Source organism: Argopecten irradians, chromosome 11 (assembly GCF_041381155.1).
Source record: "Argopecten irradians isolate NY chromosome 11, Ai_NY, whole genome shotgun sequence".
Classification (NCBI taxonomy): Eukaryota; Metazoa; Mollusca; class Bivalvia; order Pectinida; family Pectinidae; genus Argopecten; species Argopecten irradians.
The window spans coordinates 11526089-11553229 of NC_091144.1; the positions used below are offsets into that span (position 1 = coordinate 11526089).

At 40.4% G+C, this 27141-nt stretch overlaps 1 protein-coding gene across 8 annotated transcripts in view; it reads left to right on the top strand.

The window, feature by feature from the left end:
• LOC138334748 (G2/M phase-specific E3 ubiquitin-protein ligase-like) overlaps nt 1-27141 on the top strand; it is a 206865-nt gene that overhangs the window by 173117 nt on the left and 6607 nt on the right. For 3 of the 8 annotated variants that reach the window (XM_069283444.1, XM_069283447.1, XM_069283449.1), the window contains exons 1-4: nt 10064-11084; nt 21819-21899; nt 25036-25112; nt 25441-25527. In XM_069283444.1, the coding sequence (XP_069139545.1) occupies nt 10977-11084; nt 21819-21899; nt 25036-25112; nt 25441-25527 (353 nt within the window). In that variant the 5' untranslated portion in view covers nt 10064-10976. Of the gene's footprint in view, nt 1-10062; nt 11085-12211; nt 12395-21818; nt 21900-25035; nt 25113-25440; nt 25528-27141 lie in introns of those variants that run through there. The other 5 variants (XM_069283450.1, XM_069283451.1, XM_069283446.1 and 2 more) reach the window with 5 other exon arrangements.

The window sequence follows — 27141 nt, forward strand, 5'->3', positions numbered from 1 at the left end:
GTCGCCATAGAAGTTACGATTATTGCCGAACGGAAATCAGAGAGTTCATGACCCGTTCTCGGAAGAGTTTAGACAGACGTTACGTAGTTACGATAGTCACATGACGTCCTCGGCAACGACGTTACAGTGTCTGCTAACTTCGGTCTGTTTAACTAAATGGGACCTACCTAGCAATATTCAATATTAAGTTGATTTTTAGGTCATCATGTTTTGTCCGTCGTCGTGCATCATGCGTAAGACTATTTATACAAAAGCCTACTCCTCCTTAACCCTTGAGTGGATTACATCCATATTTGGTGTGAAACATCATTGGGGAAGGACAATAATATTTTTAGCCCACCATCATCAGATGGAGGGCTATTCAAATCGCCCTGCGTCCGTGGTCCGTCGTCCGCCGTCCGTCGTCCGTCCGTAAACAATGCTTGTTATCACTATTTCTTAAAAACTGCTGCAGAGATTTTGTTCAAACTTCACATGGAGGGTCCCCTTGGTCCATATTTGTGCCATACAGATTTTGAGGCTGATCGGAAAAACAAGATGGCCGCCAGGCAGCCATCTTTGATTTGGGCAGTTGAAGTTTGTTATCGATATTTCTTGAGAACTACTGAAGGGATTTTGTTCAAACTTCACATGGAGGGTCCCCTTGGTCCATATTTGTGCCATACAGATTTTGAGGCTGATCGGAAAAACAAGATGGCCGCCAGGCAGCCATCTTTGATTTGGGCAGTTGAAGTTTGTTATCGATATTTATTGAGAACTACTGAAGGGATTTTGTTCAAACTTCACATGGAGGTTACCCTTGGCCCCTAGTTGTGCCATACAGATTTTGAGGCTGATCGGAAAAACAAGATGGCCGCCAGGCAGCCATCTTTGATTTTGGCAGTTGAAGTTTGTTATCACTATTTCTTGAGAACTACTGAAGGGATTTTGTTCAAACTTCACATGGAGGGTCCCCTTGGTCCCTATTTGTGCCATACAGATTTTGAGGCTGATCGGAAAAACAAGATGGCCGCCAGGCAGCCATCTTTGATTTTGGCAGTTGAAGTTTGTTATCGATATTTCTTGAGAACTTATGAAGGGATTTTGTTCAAACTTCACATGGAGGTTACCCTTGGTCCCTAGTTGTGCCATACAGATTTTGAGGCTGATCGGAAAAACAAGATGGCCGCCAGGCAGCCATCTTTGATTTCGGTAGTTGAAGTTTGTTATCGATATTTCTTGAGAACTACTGAAGGGATTTTGTTCAAACTTCACATGGAGGTTACCCTTGCTCCCTAGTTGTGCCATACAGATTTTGAGGCTGATCGGAAAAACAAGATGGCCGCCAGGCAGCCATCTTTGATTTTGGTAGTTGAAGTTTGTTATCGATATTTCTTGAGAACTACTGAAGGGATTTTGTTCAAACTTCACATGGAGGTTACCCTTGGTCCCTAGTTGTGCCATACAGATTTTGAGGGTGATCGGAAAAACAAGATGGCGGCCAGGCAGCCATCTTTGATTTTGGCAGTTGAAGTTTGTTATCGATATTTCTTGAGAACTACAGAAGGGATTTTGTTCAAACTTCACATGGAGGTTACCCTTGGTCCCTAGTTGTGCCATACAGATTTTGAGGGTGATCGGAAAAACAAGATGGCGGCCAGGCAGCCATCTTCGATTTTGGCAGTTGAAGTTTGTTATCGATATTTCTTGAGAACTACTGAAGGAATTTTGTTCAAACTTCACATGGAGGTTACCCTTGCTCCCTAGTTGTGCCATACAGATTTTGAGGCTGATCGGAAAAACAAGATGGCCGCCAGGCAGCCATCTTTGATTTTGGTAGTTGAAGTTTGTTATCGATATTTCTTGAGAACTACAGAAGGGATTTTGTTCAAACTTCACATGGAGGTTACCCTTGGTCCCTAGTTGTGCCATACAGATTTTGAGGGTGATCGGAAAAACAAGATGGCGGCCAGGCAGCCATCTTTGATTTTGGCAGTTGAAGTTTGTTATCGATATTTCTTGAGAACTACAGAAGGGATTTTGTTCAAACTTCACATGGAGGTTACCCTTGGTCCCTAGTTGTGCCATACAGATTTTGAGGGTGATCGGAAAAACAAGATGGCGGCCAGGCAGCCATCTTCGATTTTGGCAGTTGAAGTTTGTTATCGATATTTCTTGAGAACTACTGAAGGAATTTTGTTCAAACTTCACATGGAGGTTACCCTTGGTCCATATTTGTGCCATACAGATTTTGAGGCTGATCGGAAAAACAAGATGGCCGCCAGGCAGCCATCTTTGATTTGGGCAGTTGAAGTTTGTTATCGATATTTCTTGAGAACTACTGAAGGGATTTTGTTCAAACTTCACATGGAGGGTCCCCTTGGCCCCTAGTTGTGCCATACAGATTTTGAGGCTGATCGGAAAAACAAGATGGCCGCCAGGCAGCCATCTTTGATTTTGGCAGTTGAAGTTTGTTATCACTATTTCTTGAGAACTACTGAAGGAATTTTGTTCAAACTTCACATGGAGGGTCCCCTTGGACTATATTTGTGCCATACAGATTTTGAGGCTGATCGGAAAAACAAGATGGCCGCCAGGCAGCCATCTTTGATTTTGGCAGTTGAAGTTTGTTATCGATATTTCTTGAGAACTACTGAAGGGATTTTGTTCAAACTTCACATGGAGGTTACCCTTGGTCCCTAGTTGTGCCATACAGATTTTGAGGCTGATCGGAAAAACAAGATGGCCGCCAGGCAGCCATCTTTGATTTTGGCAGTTGAAGTTTGTTATCGATATTTCTTGAGAACTACTGAAGGGATTTTGTTCAAACTTCACATGGAGGGTACCCTTGGTCCCTAGTTGTGCCATACAGATTTTGAGGCTGATCGGAAAAACAAGATGGCCGCCAGGCAGCCATCTTTGATTTTGGCAGTTGAAGTTTGTTATCGATATTTCTTGAGAACTACTGAAGGGATTTTGTTCAAACTTCACATGGAGGTTACCCTTGGTCCCTAGTTGTGCCATACAGATTTTGAGGCTGATCGGAAAAACAAGATGGCCGCCAGGCAGCCATCTTTGATTTGGGCAGTTGAAGTTTGTTATCGATATTTCTTGAGAACTACTGAAGGGATTTTGTTCAAACTTCACATGGAGGTTACCCTTGGTCCCTAGTTGTGCCATACAGATTTTGAGGCTGATCGGAAAAAAAAACAAGATGGCCGCCAGGCAGCCATCTTTGATTTTGGCAGTTGAAGTTTGTTATCGATATTTCTTGAGAACTACTGAAGGGATTTTGTTCAAACTTCACATGGAGGTTACCCTTGGTCCCTAGTTGTGCCATACAGATTTTGAGGCTGATCGGAAAAACAAGATGGCCGCCAGGCAGCCATCTTTGATTTTGGCAGTTGAAGTTTGTTATCGATATTTATTGAGAACTACTGAAGGGATTTTGTTCAAACTTCACATGGAGGTTACCCTTGGCCCCTAGTTGTGCCATACAGATTTTGAGGCTGATCGGAAAAACAAGATGGCCGCCAGGCAGCCATCTTTGATTTTGGCAGTTGAAGTTTGTTATCACTATTTCTTGAGAACTACTGAAGGGATTTTGTTCAAACTTCACATGGAGGTTACCCTTGGTCCCTAGTTGTGCCATACAGATTTTGAGGCTGATCGGAAAAACAAGATGGCCGCCAGGCAGCCATCTTTGATTTTGGTAGTTGAAGTTTGTTATCGATATTTCTTGAGAACTACTGAAGGGATTTTGTTCAAACTTCACATGGAGGTTACCCTTGGTCCCTAGTTGTGCCATACAGATTTTGAGGCTGATCGGAAAAAACAAGATGGCCGCCAGGCAGCCATCTTTGATTTTGGCAGATTGAAGTTTGTTATCGATATTTCTTGAGAACTACTGAAGGGATTTTGTTCAAACTTCACATGGAGGTTACCCTTGGTCCCTAGTTGTGCCATACAGATTTTGAGGCTGATCGGAAAAACAAGATGGCCGCCAGGCAGCCATCTTTGATTTTGGCAGTTGAAGTTTGTTATCGATATTTCTTGAGAACTACTGAAGGGATTTTGTTCAAACTTCACATGGAGGGTCCCCTTGGTCCATATTTGTGCCATACAGATTTTGAGGCTGATCGGAAAAACAAGATGGCCGCCAGGCAGCCATCTTTGATTTGGGCAGTTGAAGTTTGTTATCGATATTTCTTGAGAACTACTGAAGGGATTTTGTTCAAACTTCACATGGAGGGTCCCCTTGGCCCCTAGTTGTGCCATACAGATTTTGAGGCTGATCGGAAAAACAAGATGGCCGCCAGGCAGCCATCTTTGATTTTGGCAGTTGAAGTTTGTTATCGATATTTCTTGAGAACTACTGAAGGGATTTTGTTCAAACTTCACATGGAGGTTACCCTTGGTCCCTAGTTGTGCCATACAGATTTTGAGGCTGATCGGAAAAAACAAGATGGCCGCCAGGCAGCCATCTTTGATTTTGGCAGTTGAAGTTTGTTATCACTATTTCTTGAGAACTACTGAAGGAATTTTGTTCAAACTTCACATGGAGGGTCCCCTTGGACTATATTTGTGCCATACAGATTTTAAGGCTGATCGAAAAAACAAGATGGCCGCCAGGCAGCCATCTTTGATTTTGGCAGTTGAAGTTTGTTATCGATATTTATTGAGAACTACTGAAGGGATTTTGTTCAAACTTCACATGGAGGTTACCCTTGGTCCCTAGTTGTGCCATACAGATTTTGAGGCTGATCGGAAAAACAAGATGGCCGCCAGGCAGCCATCTTTGATTTCGGTAGTTGAAGTTTGTTATCGATATTTCTTGAGAACTACTGAAGGGATTTTGTTCAAACTTCACATGGAGGTTACCCTTGGTCCCTAGTTGTGCCATACAGATTTTGAGGCTGATCGGAAAAACAAGATGGCCGCCAGGCAGCCATCTTTGATTTTGGCAGTTGAAGTTTGTTATCGCTATTTCTTGAGAACTACTGAAGGGATTTTGTTCAAACTTCACATGGAGGGTCCCCTTGGTCCATAGTTGTGCCATACAGATTTTGAGGCTGATCGGAAAAACAAGATGGCCGCCAGGCAGCCATCTTTGATTTTGGCAGTTGAAGTTTGTTATCGATATTTCTTGAGAACTACTGAAGGGATTTTGTTCAAACTTCACATGGAGGTTACCCTTGGTCCCTAGTTGTGCCATACAGATTTTGAGGCTGATCGGAAAAACAAGATGGCCGCCAGGCAGCCATCTTTGATTTTGGCAGTTGAAGTTTGTTATCGATATTTCTTGAGAACTACTGAAGGGATTTTGTTCAAACTTCACATGGAGGTTACCCTTGGTCCCTAGTTGTGCCATACAGATTTTGAGGCTGATCGGAAAAACAAGATGGCCGCCAGGCAGCCATCTTTGATTTTGGCAGTTGAAGTTTGTTATCGATATTTCTTGAGAACTACTGAAGGGATTTTGTTCAAACTTCACATGGAGGTTACCCTTGGCCCCTAGTTGTGCCATACAGATTTTGAGGCTGATCGGAAAAACAAGATGGCCGCCAGGCAGCCATCTTTGATTTTGGCAGTTGAAGTTTGTTATCGATATTTCTTGAGAACTACTGAAGGAATTTTGTTCAAACTTCACATGGAGGTTACCCTTGGTCCATATTTGTGCCATACAGTTTTTGAGGCTGATCGGAAAAACAAGATGGCCGCCAGGCAGCCATCTTTGATTTTGGCAGTTGAAGTTTGTTATCGATATTTCTTGAGAACTACTGAAGGGATTTTGTTCAAACTTCACATGGAGGTTACCCTTGGTCCCTAGTTGTGCCATACAGATTTTGAGGCTGATCGGAAAAACAAGATGGCCGCCAGGCAGCCATCTTTGATTTTGGCAGTTGAAGTTTGTTATCACTATTTCTTGAGAACTACTGAAGGGATTTTGTTCAAACTTCACATGGAGGGTACCCTTGGTCCCTAGTTGTGCCATACAGATTTTGAGGCTGATCGGAAAAAACAAGATGGCCGCCAGGCAGCCATCTTTGATTTTGGCAGTTGAAGTTTGTTATCGATATTTCTTGAGAACTTATGAAGGGATTTTGTTCAAACTTCACATGGAGGTTACCCTTGGTCCCTAGTTGTGCCATACAGATTTTGAGGCTGATCGGAAAAACAAGATGGCCGCCAGGCAGCCATCTTTGATTTCGGTAGTTGAAGTTTGTTATCGATATTTATTGAGAACTACTGAAGGGATTTTGTTCAAACTTCACATGGAGGTTACCCTTGGTCCCTAGTTGTGCCATACAGATTTTGAGGCTGATCGGAAAAACAAGATGGCCGCCAGGCAGCCATCTTTGATTTTGGTAGTTGAAGTTTGTTATCGATATTTATTGAGAACTACTGAAGGGATTTTGTTCAAACTTCACATGGAGGTTACCCTTGGCCCCTAGTTGTGCCATACAGATTTTGAGGCTGATCGGAAAAACAAGATGGCCGCCAGGCAGCCATCTTTGATTTTGGCAGTTGAAGTTTGTTATCGATATTTATTGAGAACTACTGAAGGGATTTTGTTCAAACTTCACATGGAGGTTACCCTTGGCCCCTAGTTGTGCCATACAGATTTTGAGGCTGATCGGAAAAACAAGATGGCCGCCAGGCAGCCATCTTTGATTTTGGCAGTTGAAGTTTGTTATCGATATTTCTTGAGAACTACTGAAGGATTTTGTTCAAACTTCACATGGAGGTTACCCTTGGACCCTAGTTGTGCCATACAGATTTTGAGGCTGATCGGAAAAACAAGATGGCCGCCAGGCAGCCATCTTTGATTTTGGCAGTTGAAGTTTGTTATCGATATTTCTTGAGAACTACTGAAGGGATTTTGTTCAAACTTCACATGAGGTTACCCTTGGCCCTAGTTGTGCCATACAGATTTTGAGGCTGATCGGAAAAACAAGATGGCCGCCAGGCAGCCATCTTTGATTTTGGCAGTTGAAGTTTGTTATCGATATTTCTTGAGAATTACTGAAGGGATCTGTCTCAAATTTCATATGCAGGTTCCCCTAGGGCCCTAGTTGTGCATATTGCATTTTGGGACCAATCGGTCAACAAGATGGCCGCCAGGCAGCCATCTTTGATTTGGTAGTTGAAGTTTGTTATCGATATTTCTTGAGAACTACTGAAGGGATTTTGTTCAAACTTCACATGGAGGTTACCCTTGGCCCTAGTTGTGCCATACAGATTTTGAGGCTGATCGGAAAAACAAGATGGCCGCCAGGCAGCCATCTTTGATTTTGGCAGTTGAAGTTTGTTATCGACTATTTCTTGAGAACTACTGAAGGGATTTTGTTCAAACTTCACATGGAGGTTCCCTTGGCCCTATTTGTGCCATACAGATTTTAGGCTGATCGGAAAAACAAGATGGCCGCCAGGCAGCCATCTTTGATTTGGCAGTTGAAGTTTGTTATCGATATTTCTTGAGAACTTATGAAGGGATTTTGTTCAAACTTCACATGGAGGTTCCCCTATGGTCCCTAGTTTGTGCCATACAGATTTTGGGCTGATCGGAAAAACAAGATGGCCGCCAGGCAGCCATCTTTGATTTTGCAGTTGAAGTTTGTTATCGATATTTCTTGAGAACTACTGAAGGGATTTTGTTCAAACTTCACATGGAGGTTCCCTCTGGTCCCTATTTGTGCCATACAGATTTTAGGCTGATCGGAAAAACAAGATGGCCGCCAGGCAGCCATCTTTGATTTTGGCAGTTGAAGTTTGTTATCGATATTTCTTGAGAACTACTGAAGGGATTTTGTTCAAATTTCACATGGAGGTTACCCTTGGTCCCTAGTTGTGCCATACAGATTTTGAGGCTGATCGGAAAAACAAGATGGCCGCCAGGCAGCCATCTTTGATTTTGGCAGTTGAAGTTTGTTATCGCTATTTCTCAGAAAGTTATGAAGGGATTTGTCTCAAATTTCATATGTAGGTTGCCCTAGGCCCTAGTTGTGCATATTGCATTTTGGGACTGATCGAAAACAAGATGGCCGCCAGGCAGCCATCTTGGATTTTGATAGTTAAAGTTTGTTACCGCTATTTCTGAAAGTACTGAAGGGATCTTTCTCAAATTTCATATGTAGGTTACCCTGGGCCCTAGTTGTGCATACATTTTTTGGACCGATCGGACAACAAGATGGCCGCCAGGCCAGCCATCTTGGATTTTTGACAATTGAAGTTTGTTACGCTATTTCTCAGAAAGTTATGAAGGGATTCTGTCCCAAATTTCATGTGCAGGTTCCCCTAGGTCATTAGTTGTGCATATTGCATTTTGGGACCGATCGGCCAACAAGATGGCCACCAGGCAGCCATCTTGGATTTTGATAGTTAAAGTTTGTTACTGCTATTTCTCAGAAAGTAATGAAGGGATATGTCTCAAATTTCATGTGCAGGTTCCTCTAGAGGTCTTGTTGTGCATAAAGCATTTTCGGACTGATCGGTGAACAAGGTGGCCACCAGGCCGCCATCTTGGATTTTGACAATTGAAATTTGTTACCGCTATTTCTCAGAAAGTTATGAAGGGATCTGTCTCAAATTTCGTGTGCAGGTTCCCCTAGGGCCCTAGTTGTGCATATTGCATTTTGGGACCAATCGGTCAACAAGATGGCCGCCAGGCAGCCATCTTGGATTTTGATAGTTAAAGTTTGTTACTGCTATTTCTCAGAAAGTAATGAAGGGATATGTCTCAAATTTCATGTGCAGGTTCCTCTAGAGGTCTTGTTGTGCATAAAGCATTTTCGGACTGATCGGTGAACAAGGTGGCCACCAGGCCGCCATCTTGGATTTTGACAATTGAAGTTTGTTACTGCTATTTCTCAAAAAGTTATGAAGGGATCTGTCTCAAATTTCATGTGCAGGTTCCCCTAGGGCCCTAGTTGTGCATATTGCATTTTGGGACCAATCGGTCAACAAGATGGCCGCCAGGCAGCCATCTTGGATTTTGATAGTTAAAGTTTGTTACCGCTATTTCTCAAAAAGTACTGAAGGGATCTATCTCAAATTTCATGTGCAGGTTCCCCTAGGGCCCTAGTTGTGCATATTGCATTTTTGGACCGATCAGACAACAAGATGGCCACCAGGCCGCCATCTTGGATTTTGACAATTGAAGTTTGTTACCGCTATTTCTCAGAAAGTTATGAAGGGATCTGTCTCAAATTTCGTGTGCAGGTTCCCCTAGGTCATTAGTTGTGCATATTGCATTTTGGGACCGATCGGCCAACAAGATGGCCGCCAGGCCGCCATCTTGGATTTTGATAGTTGAAATTTGTTACCGCTATTTCTTAGAAAGTACTGAAAGTATCTTTCTCAAATTTCATATGTAGGTTGCCCTAGGGCCCTAGTTGTGTATATTGCATTTTTGGACCGATCAGACAACAAGATGGCCACCAGGCCGATGTCTTGGATTTTGACAATTGAAGTTTGTTACCGCTATTTCTCAGAAAGTTATGAAGGGATCTGTCTCAAATTTCGTGTGCAGGTTCCCCTAGGTCATTAGTTGTGCATATTGCATTTTGGGACCGATCGGCCAACAAGATGGCCGCCAGGCAGCCATCTTGGATTTTGATAGTTAAAGTTTGTTACCACTATTTCTTAGAAAGTTATGAAGGGATATGTCTCAAATTTCATGTGCAGGTTCCTCTAGAGGTCTTGTTGTGCATAAAGCATTTTCGGACTGATCGGTGAACAAGATGGCCGACAGGCCGCCATCTTGGATTTTGATAGTTGAAATTTGTTACCGCTATTTCTTAGAAAGTTATGAAGGGATACGTCTCAAATTTCATATGTAGGTTGCCCTAGGGCCCTAGTTGTGCATATTGCATTTTGGGACTGATCGGTCAACAAAATGGCTGCCAGGCAGCCATCTTGGATTTTGATAGTTAAAGTTTGTTACCGCTATTTCTCAAAAAGTACTGAAGGGATCTTTCTCAAATTTCATATGTAGGTTGCCCTAGGGCCCTAGTTGTGCATATTGCATTTTTGGACCGATCAGACAACAAGATGGCCACCAGGCCGCCATCTTGGATTTTGACAATTGAAGTTTGTTACCGCTATTTCTCAGAAAGTTTTGAAATAATCTGTCTCAAATTTCATGTGCAGGTTCCCCTAGGTCCCTAGTTATGCATATTGCATTTTCAGACCATTCGGTGGAAAAAATGGCAGATAGGCCGCCATCTTGGAATTTGATTATTGAAGTTTGTTACTGCTATTTCTCTGAAAGTACTGAAACAATCTGTCTCAAATTTCATATTTAGGTTCCCCTAGGACCTTAGTTGTGCATATATATTGCATTTTGGGACCAATTGCTGAACAAGATGGCCAACAGGTAGCCATCTTGGATTTTGATAGTTGAAGTTTGTTACCGCTATTTCTCAAAAGGTACTGAAGCGATCTGTCTCAAATTTTATATGTAGTATGTTTGAAAAAGTTTAAAAAGTAGAGAAAAGATCCATCTTTTCTTTGTCAGATATAGATCATTCTTTGGTGGGCGCCAAGATCCCTCTGGGATCTCTTGTAGTTATTATGATTGGTATATTTACTAGTATTTAAATTAAATCATGTTGTTCATTCTGTTAAATTTAGCCCAGTCAATATATATGTATACACTTTCTACAGCTGTAAATAACTAAAATAGATAACAGAGCCAAATCATGCTATTGCAAGTCCAATATGTTGGTACCAGAAAATTATTTAAAGTTTTAAAAACTAGCTCTTAGATAAACTACCAGACTTGTCAAACAAAGGTATAAATATTAACACTTCTATGATATATTTTCTATACAGCCTACATATTGCAAAGAGCATATTTTTAAAGGGTTTGATAATTTTATACATCAATTACCATGTTGATACTAATGTTTATTTACAGTGTTGATACTAACAGTAATCTACCATTTTGATAATCAATTCAATAACCATTTGACTGTCATTTATACGTTGATAGCATGTTAACTTGGCCTGCTCCATCTCCATGCATTCAGCCTGACCCTACCATTCCATCCATGATACTGTGCTGTGGTGATGTGGAACAGAACCCAGGCCCTGACTTTAAGGTAGTATCAGCATGAAATGTTCAAGTTCATCAAATAAATTGATGAATTCTAGTTACCATAAATCATATACAAATATATATATAAATTTTGGAGTTTATAATAAACAGAGATTAAACAACAGTTCTTTGGTTTTGGATTTAGTTAACAAGATAGTTAGGATGGGACTGGGGGCTGGCCAAGTAGTTTAGGTTTTCTGACATATTCCCTATAGCCCCTCCACCTCTAGGCTTTGAATTTAAATCACTTGTGGGTCAGTTGTCAGGTAGATTTATAGATTGTTGAATTTGTTATTTAAATAAGGATGACTGATTTTAGCTCACCTGGCCCAAAGGGCCGGTGAGCTTTTGCCATGGCGCGGCGTCCGTCGCCCGTCCGTCGTCCCTCCGTCAACATTTCATTTAAATCGCTACTTGTCATAAAGTACTGCATGGATTGCAACAAAATTTGGCCAGAAACTTCCTTAGGGGTAGGGGGATCAGATTTTGCATAAATGGTGACCCTGACCCCCCTGGGGCAGGAGGGGCGGGGCCCAATAGGGGTAATAGAGGTAAATCCTATAAATCGCTACATGTCCTAGAGTTCTGCATGGATTGCAACCAAATTTGGCCAGAAACATCCTTTAGGGAAGGGGAACAGAACTTTTATAAATATTGACTCTGACCCCACGGGGGCAGGAGGGGCGGGGCCCAATAGGGGAAATAGAGGAAAATCCTATAAACCGCTACTTGTCCTAGAGTTCTGGATGGATTGTAACCAAATTTGGCCAGAAACATCCTTGGGGGAAGGGGAACAGAACTTGTATAAATTTTGTCTCTGACCCTCTGGGGGTAGGAGGGGCAGGCCCAATAGGGGAAATAGAGGTAAATCCTATAAATCGCTACCTGTCCTAGAGTTCTGCATGGATTGTAACCAAATTTGGCCAGAAACATCCTTGGGGTTAACTGAATTCGTATAAATTTTGGCTTTGATCCCCTTGAGCAGAAAGAGTGGGGCCAAATAGGGGAATTAGAGGTAAATATTCAAATTCCTTCAGAAAAGAAACAATGAACTTGTATTCAGAACATTACTTGGCATTACAAACCAGTTGAGCGATACAGGCCCTCTGGGCCTCTTGTTTTTTCTTTCAGTTTTTCCATGAGATGTGTGCAGCGTCAGCAACGCTATACATACACATCCTTGTGTGAGCTGGCGTGCCGCATCACTTCAATTCATGTGGTTGATATTGTGTGTGCCTGGGATGGTTGTGTGTTTTGGTGTTCATCAAGCTGGTGCTAGAGAGATGGAGACCCACATGCTTCGACATATATATGGTAAGTTCCCCAAAGTGATAAATACATGTGCATTGTATTGAGGGAAATGATAGTTGTTGTAATTTGAATCTAGTTGGCATTATATTTTACATCTTTTCAGGTTGTTTTTAATGTAACGTTATAATTATTTCTTTTACACTAAAAATATATATCACAAACATTAATTAAGGAATAGATGTTTATTTTGTTGAGGTTTGAGGGTATAATGATAATGGAGCACGTGTAAATTATGTAACCCCAGCAAAGCCGGGTTACATAAAATTCACACGGGCTCCATTATCATTATACCCTCATAACCTCAACAAAATAAACATCTTTTCCTTATATTTACAGTTTTTCAAGTAAATGAATATTATTTTTTCCCGCGGCAGTTGGATATTTTTCATTAAAATACCAATATTTTTTCTCTCCTGTCATCGTCAACGAATTCGATTGAACAGCTGATTGGAATCGAGTCATTCATATGTTCCCGCCATAAGTTGGGTCATGACTCCACGTTGCTACACCATCGACTATTCACGTAACAATAGAATCGCTGCGCGTGTTGTGCTAACATTATACACTGATAAGGCCATTCCAATTTAATGTCTCGTTCAATCGGATTTCCCGCTTTCCGAAAATAAATAAAAATAAAATAATTTTTTTACGCTCCTCTGACGAACCCGGGCAAATTTTCATAGGGTTCATTTTTACTAGTCACCATTTCCTGGTCACTCAGATGTTTGAATTATTCGTACATTGTGTCTTCAAACCCGCAAGCGTCTTGCAAACCTTTACAACAACAGAAATGTCAAGTTTTTCCGCCACCACGTGCAGAGTAGTACTGCGAGGTAGAGACTGAGGGACGCATACTTTTTAATAGGACGTGTCCCGATTTCAGTCTGTTTTTGCCGATGTCTGCAACTCTTTTTAAAGACTTTGCATTCGATCTCACTCTAAAAATGGCGACCATGACAGGTGATTTGACTGGCCGACTTACGAACGAATAACGGTAATCAAGCATGTCCATTATTTGAAGGCAATCTCTAGCCTAATTAATTAACACATCAGTTGCCTTATATCTTAAGACCTGGCCAGTGTGAATTTTGACACGTGGCCCACATAGTTTGCATTTGCAAACATGTTTTGACTGCATGACTTAGTAACAGCTAGATAGGTGACGATTTGTCTGCTATTCGGTCAAATTAACATCGGTAGTAAATTACACATTTTACTGAGATCCAAACTTAGTGTTACTTTCTACGACAATATATCATACATATGCCTTCATTTTTGTGTTGATAGGTTATATGTATGTTTGCGTTTCGTGAGAAAATCATAAATAATAAATAGTCAGTTCCATACAATATTATGTGACAACTAAGAAAGAATGTACATGTCAGATGAGGTTATATTGGTTTAAAATATTTTCCATTAATGCTAATCCCTGATTGTTTCTATTAGTTTGTTGGTTTTTGCTGATAGCTCTGTCAACAGCAAATTAATTATTGAAATTATTGACAAAAAGTTAAACTTTCTTGACTATTTCCTTTTAGATATATTAAACATTGTGCGACAATTTTCGTTGTGTTATAGTCTGTACGTATGTACGTGTTTGATAGTTGCCGATCGTAATACTTTAAAAATGGTATATGCCAATACAAACTGTGGTACCCGGAACTAGCGACCTGACAGGAAACAAGATGATAATTACCGCATTGATAAATTAGACTACAAGAAGTTGATCAGACTCCGTGTAACTTGTGTTTCCTCTCAAATCACTGAGTTCCTACAGTATGATGGCTGTCGTCCGCCACGTCACATAAAAGATAAATAGATTGGGTCGTCTTGTGCTGGGTTACCACTTGAGTGAAGAAACAACACAGTTGTAAAGTTCCAATAGTGTATTAAAATCCAAACAGAATAATATACATGTACAGAATACAGAGGTATCACATCCAGCCTCTCATCCAGACTCGGCTCTCTCAGATCCTCATATACGCACTCTCTTTTATACCACTCATCATTTCAGGTTCTCACGAGAACAGAAAACATCCCTAACAAACTCCTAATTGACAGGAGTTTGGGCACCCTGTTGACACATTTTGGGCACCCTATTGACACATTTTGGGCGACATATAATTCGAAATTGGGCACACTAGTCATCAAGATAATCACTTATTAAGTAATTATTTATCATAAAGCCCCTAACTCCGATATATAAACACTCTCACGGTGTCAGTTATACGACTCTGGGCGCACATGGGCACCCATGCCCAAGTAAGTACTACTATTCAAGTTATGCCCCTTTGGTCCTATATCAAATATACGTTACACTACCCCCTTCTAGGGAAGATTGAACTTCCACTGTTCAAAATAAAAACTGTTTTGTAATAATAAAAACTTTTACCTTTCTCTCCCTCTCATTCATCTTTCTGACATTACAAAAAAAAAATAGATTTCATATTGTAGATAGAAAGTAATGTTATGCCTTACAATAGGCATTGTATTACACAAATTAGATTTGAAAAATGATACACATTTTACAAAAAAATATCATGTTTTTGGAAATTAAATCGAAACTTAGAGGTATACATATTTGCTCCTAAAATATGACTGTGTGTACGCGCATCCACTATGTGACTGTGTACCCAAAGGACAACAAACACAGTACGTTACCACAATAACACACATATATACACATCTACATTGTTGGAAGGTACAGGACTTCCAATGTATGTACCCATTACCACGATCGTGTCCACTAACGTGTAACACAAGATACATGTAAATACTTGTACTAAATTTAGATGATACAGATAAGAAAAATAGCATATCAAATAACTATAATAGTAATTCATAATTAAATCATTAACAATATGTATGTACATGTGTACCCAATATCATGACCGTGTCCGTAACACTATAGATTCATGTGCATACATATATTCCTCATATAATAGTCTAATTAGTAATTAAACTCTAATTAGTAGTTAAACTGATGCACTAACATTTAAAAGAATTCCATTTATGTACGTACCCATTACCGTGATCGCGTCCACTGCAGTGAACGCTGGATACACGTGGATACTTGTACTTACAAAATAGTGAAAATACATATACATTGTACATTTAAGTACTTTACTGTAACGGTAAAAATTCATTGAAGAAAAATGCAACAACCGCACAAAATATTTCAACATATAACACATTTCTTTTTTATATACAGGGTTTAGGCCAAACTGTGTCCAGAAATCGAAAAATACTACTTTAACACATTTTTTTTTCTTTCAAGTCCAAATTAGTTTAAAGGTTCCTCCTCTGCCATCCGCATCGTTAGGTCGATGTTGTGGCCCCGAATCTCGTCACGGATCTGGGCCATGAAGCTGAACCAATCCACATCACTGGGCGATTCCCTATTTGTTGACGAGAAAACTTGTCGCCGTTCTATGTCGAAACTCCCGTCGGCACGTGTTCTTGTTGTTGTGATCAAAGATATTGTCAATGCGTCTCGACGACAGTTCACATAGGGTGGCGTCGGACCATCACTTGACTGCTGTTGCTCGTGTTCCTGGAATTCCGAGTCGCTATCGATGTAGTCGATGGATTCCGAGTCGCTACTATCAGTGTCCATTTCGGTCGGTTCCTGTGGTTGTTGAGTTTTCCCCTCGGCTTCTGTCCTCTTGGTAGTATAAAACCCTATGTCGTCGATCGCCACACTAGTTCCAGAGGAGAACAGCTGAGGCGAATGCACAGGTGTGTCAAGTATCTCCTGGTTAGGTGTAGGCCCTTCCGACGACTCAGGTAGTGATACCTCTCCATCTTCCGTCTGGCTGAATGGTGGTAGAGTTTGAACAGGTACAGCCGGTATATCTTGATCTACATGGTGCACAGGGTTCGTTCTTCCCCTCCGTTGTGATTGGAAAACTTCTCGTTTTATATACCTTGCTTCTGTCGAATTTGTTAACGACGCTACATCAGCTTCTTTCAAATGGTGGAAATTTCCTAAATGTCCTGTAAATTGATCAGTGCGGGAGAACATTTGGCCACATCCTGAAATTGGGCATCTCCGTGCCCGTACCTCGCTGCGGTGTACGGCGTTGACATGCCGCATCAAATTCCGTCTGTTTGCATACATCTTCCCGCAGTCCCTGCATGTCATGTTATTTTTTCCCATGTTCTTGTTGTTAAAAGGTATATTTCGACAAATATGCCGGTCTTCTTCTCTGTCTCGATGAAATTCGTACTTGAGTGGGGCGAACTACCCCAGCGTCCCGACCTTGTTGACTTGTCCCCACCCTCTTAGTATCGATGTCGACCAATCGTGTGCTTGAGTCGGCCGTATCGCGAATGATTGACAAGGGCGTGTGCCCATGATTACGGTCGGGGGACCGTCTACTGGGTGTGTTATTTGGGCACCCGCTCATGTTATTTGGGCACCCGCTCATGTTATTTGGGCACCCGCTCATGTTATTTGGGCGCCCCGGCGAGACACCTGTGTCCTCTGTCGGTGGCAATCCACGCGACGGGCCATCGGGAGCAGTGTCCTTGATGTCGAGCCCAAATCGGTCACCGTTCTTTGATAAGCTCAATTCCTCTGCCCGGGGAATCGTGACTGTGAGATTGTCATGTTGAGAAGCACTCTGACTGTACCACTTTAACAACTTGTCTCCCATATATCTCTTCACGTTATCCCCATGAATGACAATTTCATCTCCATTCTTGCGACATTTGATTTTGAAAAGGACATCACACAACACATTGGTTATCACCCAAGGACCTGTCCATTGTCTCGCTATTTTCGTTTTTCTGCCAATAATGTTCTGTTTTTGATTCCGCCAAACCAGGTCTCCAACTTTTAATTTGTTTGTTTGTTTCACACCGAAATCATAATGCCGTTTTTGAACTTCTGTAGCACGCAATAATTTTTTTCGTGCAAAATCGTGTGCGTTTCTCAACTTTTCTTCTAACTGGATAGCATAATCCATTGCAAAACATATATCAGTGTTTTCTTCAATAATGTCCGTTTGGATATGTAATGGGGTGTTCATTTCAACTCCGTATACCATGCGATGTGGAGTGATTCCCGTACTTTCATGTGGAGTTGTGTTGTAAGCCATAACTACAAAATCCAGGTGATCGTCCCAGTCTCTTTGATTGATGTTGATATATTTTGACAAAATGTCATTCACAGTTCTGTTCATTCTTTCCACCATTCCATCAGATCTTGGGTGTAATGGTGATGTTCTGCATTTTTTTATTTCTAAAAGTTTACACACCTCCTTAAAAACTGCACTTTCGTATTGTCTCCCCTGGTCGGAATGGATTTCACGAGGACAACCGTATCTCTTAATCCACGAGCGCACGATGATATCAGCGACTGTTTCAGCCAGCATATTTTCCATTGGAAATATCTCTGTTAATTTGGTAAAATAGTCACTAACAACCAACACGTACTTATTGTTCTTCTCAGTCGTAGGGAATGGTCCAGCGATGTCTGTAGCGATCCGCTCGATTTGGCCTCCCATGATATAGGATTTCATATTGTGTCTTTTCTTAACTGGTGGATTTTTCCGTTCACCGCAAATATCACAACTAGTAACATAGTCCTTCACTTTTCGTTGCATACCTATCCAGTAATATGGACAGTTTGGCTTTTTCCCAGGTTTTTCTAATACCCAGGTGACCTGCAGTATGAGCGTCATGAAGATGCCACAGAATACCATTTTGCATGGACTCAGGAGCACAAATTCTATATCTCGCATGACTGTTTGAATCCTGCCATTATATACAAAGTAAACCATTTTTTATTTCCAAAAGTTACCATCTAGCTAACCAAAATTTAAATTCTGGTGACTCGTTTGAAAAATCTTTTGAATCTGGCCTCCCTTCCATCATTGTTTTTAAATTGATAATTTTGTTCAAAACTTGATCATTTTTCTGAAAATTTTGAATAGATTCAGAACTAAAATCTAATTCTGGAATTGGCCTAGGACGCGCCGGAGGTGGTCTATTTGGTTTTCTCCCCCTCTTTGTCACAGGTATTGCTCCCGCAATATTTTCCCCGACGTCAGAATTCTGCCCATTAGTGTTTTTCTGGGCACGTTCTGGCGTTTCGTCATCGCTGTCTGATAATTCCTCCACATTACCCACTAAAAGATCTGTCATGTTTTGTACAACAGTTTTCTCTGGGCCGTCTAGGTTTAGATTATCCACATTGAGATCTGTCATGTTTTGTACAACAGTTTCTTTTGGGCCATCGTATGTGTAATTCATCGGCATTTTACACTGGCTACACTTTTCGTCTGACAATGACACTAACCGCGACATCGCGTCCGCATTTCCGTGACGTTTTCCCTCTCTGTGAATTATTAGATCATCTGACCCGAAGGGTCAGGATGACCTATAGTCGTCATGTTTCGTCCGTCGCCGTCCGCCGTCCGCCGTGCGTTAACTTTTCACATTTTGAACTTCTTCTCAAGTTCTTCCAGTGCGATTTTGCTGAAACTTACATAAAATGACCCTGACATGGTCCCGACAAAGTGTTGTTATTTTTCGGGTCGAACCGAAATCCAAGATGGCCGCCACAGCCGCCATATTGAAAACACATTTTGAACTTCTTCTCAAGTTCTACCGGTGCGATTTGGCTGAAACTTGCATGAAACAATCCTGACATTGTCTCGACAAAGTGTTGTTATTTTTCGGGTCAATCCGAAATCCAAGATGGCCACCACAGCCGCCATCTTGAAAACACATTTTGAACTTTTCTCAAGTTCTACCGGTGCGATTTGGCTGAAACTTGCATGAAACAATCTTGACATTGTCTCGACAAATTGTTGTTATTTTTCGGGTCGATCCGAAAACCAAGATGGCCGTCACAGCCGCCATATTGAAAACACATTTTGAACTTCTTCTCAAGTTCTACCGGTGCGATTTGGCTGAAACTTGCATGAAATGATCCTGACATGGTCTCGACAAAGTGTTGTTATTTTTCGGGTCAATCCGAAATCCAAGATGGCCACCACAGCCGCCATCTTGAAAACACATTTTGAACTTCTTCTCAAGTTCTACAGGTGCGATTTGGCTGAAACTTGCATGAAACAATCTTGACATTGTCTCGACAAAGTGTTGTTATTTTTCGGTTCGATCCGAAATCCAAGATGGCTGCCACAGCCGCCATCTTGAAAACACATTTTGAACTTCTTCTCAAGTTCTACCTGTGCGCAAGTTTCAGCCAAATCGCACCGGTAGAACTTGAGAAGAAGTTCAAAATGTGTTTTCAAGATGGCGGCTGTGACGGCCATCTTGGATTTCGGATCGACCCGAAATGATAATTGTTTAGCATATTTTAATATTTTTAGGTTTAAATATGCTAAACAATTATCAGATACAATTATGCAATTGATGTTTTGCCTACAGATTTTATTTACATTAAAACTGTTGTTTGTTGGACCAGTTCGTGTAAGTATAATGCAAATAAATGTTTGTTTAACCCAAAAGAGGAGTTTGTTTTCATGCTCATATTTAAGTTGTAGATTGCATGGGGATTCAATTTTTTTAAATGATTGGGTTATATCCCACTAATCTGAGGTGGCCCTTTCCCATATTATTCTCCAAATGGTGAGTCTTAATACTTGAAAGTTGAATTTGTGTATATTTTCTTTTAAACAACAACAACAAAATTTTCCTTTCTGCAACATTTTTTTATGTTCTTAAAAATGTTCTGCAATATCAGTGGTTCTCATTGGTCAGAATTTCTGTATGATCTTCCTATATTGCCAGTATTAATTAGCAAATTTATGGCCATTTGATTTCATAAAAAAAAAAATTTCTGCCACTTCCGTATAATAACTGTAATAAATTTTAACCAATTTTCTTCAAACTTGGTAACAAAGTTAAATGTCTTACTTCCGAATAAGACTTCAGTTTAATTTTTAGCTCACCTGGCCCGAAGGGCCGGTGAGCTTATGTCATGGCGCGGCGTCCGTCGTCCGTCTGTCAACATTTCCTTTAAATCGCTACTAGTCATAGAGTTCTGCATGGATTGTAACCAAATTTGGCCACAAACATCCTTGGGGGAAGGGGAACAGAACTTGTATAAATTTTGGCTCTGACCCCCCCGGGGGCAGGAGGGGCGGGGCCCAATAGGGAAAATAAATGTAAATCCTATAAAACGCTACTTGTCCTAGAGGTCTTCATGGATTGTAACCAAATTTGGCCACAAACATCCTTGAGGGCAGGGAAACAGAAATTGTATAAATTTTGGCTCTGACCCCCTGGGGGCAGGAGGGGCGGGGCCCAATAGGGGTAATAGAGGTAAATCCTATAAATCGCTACTTGTCCTAGAGTTCTGCATGGATTGTAACCAAATTTGGCCACAAACATCCTTGGGGGAAGGGGAACAGAACTTGTATAAATTTTGGCTCTGACCCCTCCGGGGGCAGGAGGGGCGGGACCCAATAGGGAAAAGAAAGGTAAATCCTATAAAACGCTACTTGTCCTAGAGGTCTGCATGGATTGTAACCAAATTTGGCCACAAATATCCTTGGCGGAAGGGGAACAGAACTTGTGTAAATTTTGGCTCTGACCCCCTGGGGGCAGGAGGGGCGGGGCCCAATAGGGGAAATAGAGGTAAATCCTATAAATCGCTACTTGTCCTAGAGTTTTGCATGGATTGTAACCAAATTTGGCCAAAAACATCCTTGGGGGAAGGGGAACAGAACTTGTATAAATTTTGGTTCTGACCCCCGGGGGGCAGGAGGGGCGGGGCCCAATAGAGGAAATAGAGGTAAATCCTATAAATCGCTACTTGACCTAGAGTTCTGCATGGATTGTAACCAAATTTGGCCACAAACATCCTTGGGTGAAGGGGGACAGAACTTGTATAAATTTTGGCTCTGACCCCCGGGGGGCCAGGAGGGGCGGGGCCCAATAGGGGAAATAGAGGTAAATCCTATAAATCGCTAATAGTCATATAGTTCTGCTTGGATTTTAACCAAATTTGGCCCAGAAACATCCTAGGGGTTAACAGAATTTGTATAAATTTTGGCTTTGACCCCCTGGAGCAGAAAGAGTGGGGCCCAATAGGGGAATTAGAGGTAAATATTCAAATTCCTTCAGAAAAGAAACAATGAACTTGTATTCAGAACATTCCTAGGCATTACAAACCAGGTGAGCGATACAGGCCCTCTGGGTCTCTTGTTCATGTTTCAACCAAGGTTAAACCTAACCTCAAGCTTTCATGGGACAGGGTGTAGGATATCATGTATATATTACTCATAGACTACTCCCAATTGCCACCAAAATCTGACTTTTGAGGTTTTTGGCATATCACGTAGGACCGGCGTCTCTAAATTGATCAAATCGGATCGATCTCAAAACAAAGCAATACTATACAGGAACAACGACTTTATTTCATTTGATAATGATGAAATTTTATTTTAAGAGAGAGATCCAACAAAACACCAGAGATCCACCAGAATACCAGGAGCATCATCAAATTCCATCAAATTCAGGGACATCGACAGTATGTATATATCTTTAGGTTGTCTGACGTTAACTTCGTCTGTTGGGACCGTTAATTTCAAAACAATTATTTTGAAATTAATTACTCCCTCTAAACCACCTGAACAAATTTTAACAAAATCTGGTTTTTTCCAGGTCTTTATAGGGTCCAGTAATTATATAAATGGGACCCATTTCCAATTGAAAAACAGCACTGTATTTTCCCAAATTCAGTCACTATTTTCTCAATCGTGGCGTTAAGTTAAAACCCCAAATGATGTCTTATACCTACGACATCAGTAATTGATATCTTATGTCCTTTACCAGTCCATTCCACCTGGAGCATATCATTTTTTAATAATTTACGTTCACAGAAGCGTCTTGATTTCAGTGGCGAAGTTCCACAACATTTGGGACTTTGCAATCAAACGCACCCGGAAAATGGTGGCAATGACATGTTTAATCATGTATATATATGTGTAATTAACACAAAAAATAATTTATTTTGCTTTTGGTGCGTGCTTAATCGTTATTTCATTCGATATAGGACATAGTGCCACAGATTTTTTTCAGGATGCAATAAATCATTTAATATTGTTATCTTGAAGTAAAATTAGAAGCTCAAACTTACTAACTTTTGTTGTAACTAAACAAAAATACTTATTCGTCTGCTCCTGTTTTTGATAAGAGAAAAAATACTGTTTGTCAACTGTCCGTTTGTCCCTACAGTGATAGGCTTAGAAAAATGGAGATACATGTATAGCCTTGAAAACACCATTTTGGGCATTGAATTTTCTTGATTTTTAGCTCACCTGCCCAAAGGGCAAGTGAGCTTATGCATGGTGCAGCGTCCGTCCGTTGTCCGTTGTCCGGACGTCCGGCGTCAACTTTTCCATTTAAACAACTTCTTCTCCAAAACTTGGAGACCTAGAGTCCTGAAATTTGACTTATAGCATGCTGGGATGAAGGGCTACCAAGTTTGTTCAAATGAATGATCTTGACCTTCATTCAAGGTCATGGGGGTCAAATAGGCTGAAATATCTCGTTAAGACTTCTGTTTCATAACCAAGAGGCCTAGAGACCTGATACTTGGCATGTAACATGCTGGGATGAAGGACTACCAAGCTTGTCCAAAAGAATAACCTTGACCTTCATTCAAGGTCACAGGGGTCAAATAGGTTAAAATCTTTAAACAACTTTTTTTTGATAACCAAGAGGCCTAGGAACCTGATATTAGGCCTATGACATACTAGGATAGAGGGCTACCAAGTTTGTTCAAATGAATGACCTTGACCTTCATTCAAGGTCACAGGGGTCAAAAAGGCTAAAGTCTTTAAACGACTTCTTCATAACAAAAGAGCCTAGGGACCTGATATTGGGCCTGTGGCATGCTGGAATGAAGGGCTACCAAGTATGTTCAAATGAATGACATTGACCTTCATTCAAGGTCACAGGGGTTAAAAAGGCTAAAATCTTTAAATGACTTCTTCTTAAAGTGAATAGTTGGGCAAGGATGACTAAAGTCGGTAAAAATGGTGTGAATGTATCCAGTATAATTTCTTATGGAATAGAAAAATAAACTTTCTCGTCAGAATCTGTCTGCGCAAGTAGAAATTAATCTAAAGTATAGGAATCCTAAAACATCCTCCCGGCTGACTATGTCCGTGGTTACATTTCCAAGCAGCCTCGCTTTCAATGCTTTAATGGTCAGAACTGGGAAACGTAAGCAGAACTTGGCCGTCGTATTAATATGAGAACTTTTGGAAGGCCAATGAACGCATTTAGACTGGTTTTCTTTCCCCAACTATTCACTTTAATAACCAAACAGCCTAGGGACCTGATATTGGGCCTATGGCATGCTTGGATAAAGGGCTACCAAGTTTGTTCAAATGAATGACCTTGACCTTCATTCAAAGTCACAGGGGTCGAAAAGGATAAAATCCTTAAACGACTTCTTCTTAATAACCAAAATGCCTAGAGGCCTGATATTGGGCCTGTGGCATGCTGGGATCAAGGGCTACCAGGTTTGTTCAAATGAATGACCTTGACCTTCATTCAAGGTCACGGGGGTCAAATAGGCTAAAATCTTTAAAAGACTTCTTCTTAATACCCAAAAAGCCTAGGGACCTGATATTTGGCCTGTGACATACTGGGATAGAGTGCTACCAAGTTTGTTCAAATGAATGACCTTGACCTTCATTCAAGGTAAAATCTTTAAACATCTTCTTCTTAATAACCAAAAAGCCTAGGGACCTAATATTTGGCCTGTGGCATGCTGGGATCAAGGGCTACAAAGTTTGTTCAAATGAATGACCTTGACCTTCATTCAAGGTTACAAGGGTCAAATAGGCTGAAATCTTTAAACAACTTCTTTTTAATGTGCTTAGGGATGATATAAATTCTTATTTACTCTTTTTGTTAAGTATGACCAGGTTGCAGGTGAGCGATTCGGGCCCATTGGGCCCTTGTTATCAGTCAGGTCACTTCCATGCAAAATTAAAAGAATACCAAACCATTAAAAATTGTATCCAAATTGCATAAAGTGTCAGAATATTTAAAAAAAAAAAAAAAAAAAAAAATGAATCTGAATTGTTCTTTTTTCTGGAATCATGACCGTCTGTTAGTCACACAAGTGCCTTGTTGCAGTATATTATTCTGAATTATGGAAAAGGCCTTCAATTTTGCCTTGTCGTGGCCTTGAAAAGGCCTTACTTGAAATAACTTTACACTACTGTATATTAGACCCTTATATGTATACATGAAACATGTGATCAACATCAATGAAATACAAGTTCAAACTTGGAAAGTAAGGTTGATATTAACCGTTTGTATTTTTTGTGGATGCACAAAAAATAATTTGGCCTTACTTTCAAAGATTGAACTTCATTTCATTGATGTTTAGCGTATATTTTATTTACAAATAAAGATCTAACATATACTTTAAATTGCATGGAATACATAAAAAAAATTATCCATCAACGAATTGTACATAAAAAACCCATAGCTTGTAGGTAGATCGATCAGCATTAATCTAGATTTTGAAAAATAAATAATAATAATACATAAATTTTACTTAGAACAATCAGAACTTGAGTAGTTACTATATACCCTCTATTACATTTTTGTGTACTACACTTTCTGAACGCCTTTTTCTACAGGTGGTCTTTGAAACCAGAAATGTTCGAAATAAGCTGAGTTTATCAAGGAATAATAGTCGGAGGATTCCAGGATCCACGTAATTAAGTTCTGCAAACTTAAAAAGTCTATGAAAGAGCTTGGTACATACACAGCAAATGACCTCTTAACCTCTTTGAGACAAGTCCCCCATGTGCCCATCTGTACAGTTGTCCAAACTGCAACCCTGCAATATTTTGTCTTCTCAATGGTCATGTTTATACATCAAATTTGTCCTAATTTTGTCTCCACATGCCGCTTTCCCCTGGAAGTTCACCTGTCATGATTTTGGTTCTGCTGTCAAAAAAAAGCAAATGTTGATTTTGACCAAATTTGGGGAAACTTGAGGACATTGCTATTGAAACCCCTTTTGTTGGATTTTTTTTCAGGCCCTATGTGAGCCTGTTCTCCGATGAATATATCCAACTTGACTCTGATTCTGGAGATGAACTTCCTGATCCAGCTGAGAGTTCAAGGTAAGTATTGATCAACTATTGGCCTCTCTAGAGGGGAATATCTGTCTGAAATTGACTACAGTCCCAATTAAGTTGGATTTTGTAAAAATTTATAATTTACGCCATTTCTTCAAAAACTGTTTTGCTACTTCCCCATTAGAACTGTTTTTAGGTCACCTGAGACGAAGTCTCAAGTGATCTATTCTAATCGCCTTTTGTCCGTCGTCGTCCGTCGTGTGTTCGTAAACAATTTACATTTTCAACTTCTGAAAAAACCACGGAAGCAATTTCAATGAAATTTTGCACATACCTTCTAAGGCATAAGGCCAATCAAAATGGTGAATTATATGACCCCCACCCCACAGGGGGCTGTGGGAGGGGCCAAAAGGGTAAAATTGACCAAAATTTCAAAAATCTCCTTCTCCACTCACAGATGTGGTAGAATTAAATACTCTTCATAGATAGAAAGGTCTCAAGGCCCTCTACAAAATTTGTGAATTATATGACCCTGGGGTCTCCGGTTTCCCCCTGGGGAGGGGGTTAAGTTTACTATAGTTTATATAGTGAAAACACATTTTCGAGCATTATTTGGTCATTTATAATAGGAATTTAGACAAATGTTGTTAGAATTATCCCTATGCGATGGCCATTGAATCCTATTCACAAATTTTCCATGACTGACCCTTAGGGGCGGGGCCACAAGGGGTCAAATAGGCTGAAACTTCAAAAATCTTCTGAAATTCTGGAACTGGTAGAATCAAATACTCTTCATAGATGGAAAGGTCTTAAGGGCCTTTACAAAAATTGTGAATTATATGACCAGTGGGTCTCATGTTTCCCCCTGGGGAGGTGTTGAAGTTTACTATAGTTTATATAGGAAAAACACATTATGAATGTTATTTGCTTATTTTTCATAGGAAATTAGTCAAACTGGTTTAGAATTATTAGCCTGAGATGGCATTTTATCGTCATATCTATATTAGGCCAGAGGGGCGGGGCCAAAAGGGGTCAAATAGGCTATAACTTCAAAAATCTTCCTCTGAATTCACAGATTTGATAGAACCAAACACTCTTCATAGCTAAAATGTCTTAAGGCCCTTTACAAAACATGTGAATTTCATGGCCCTGGGATCTCAGATTTTCCCCTGGGGAGGGAGTCAAATTTACTGTAGTTTATATAACAAAAACACATTTATGAACATTATTTGCTTAGTTTTAATAGGAAATGAGTCAAACTGGGTTAGAATTATTAGCCTGAAATAGCATTTTAACACCATATCCATATTGGTCCTGGCTGACCCCCAGGGAACAGAGGGGCGGGGCCAAAATGGCTAAAATTTCAAAAATGTTCTTCTGAATTCACAGGTTTGATGGAACCAAATAATCTTCATAGATTAAAAAGTGAAATTTATAAAATCACTGACACTGACTGACTTCTAGTTTGGTTTTCATGTTGAACGTTGCCAAGCATTAACACGGATTGTGTTATAATAAAGCAATAACTCCTAAAATATTTTTTTCTTTTGAATTTAATATTATTAAAGACAAATGAATATCAATGTTCCAGACACCTTTGTATGATGTTTTTGAAGATGTTACATGCCTCAATTCAAATTTAATAATGTACTGAAAGAC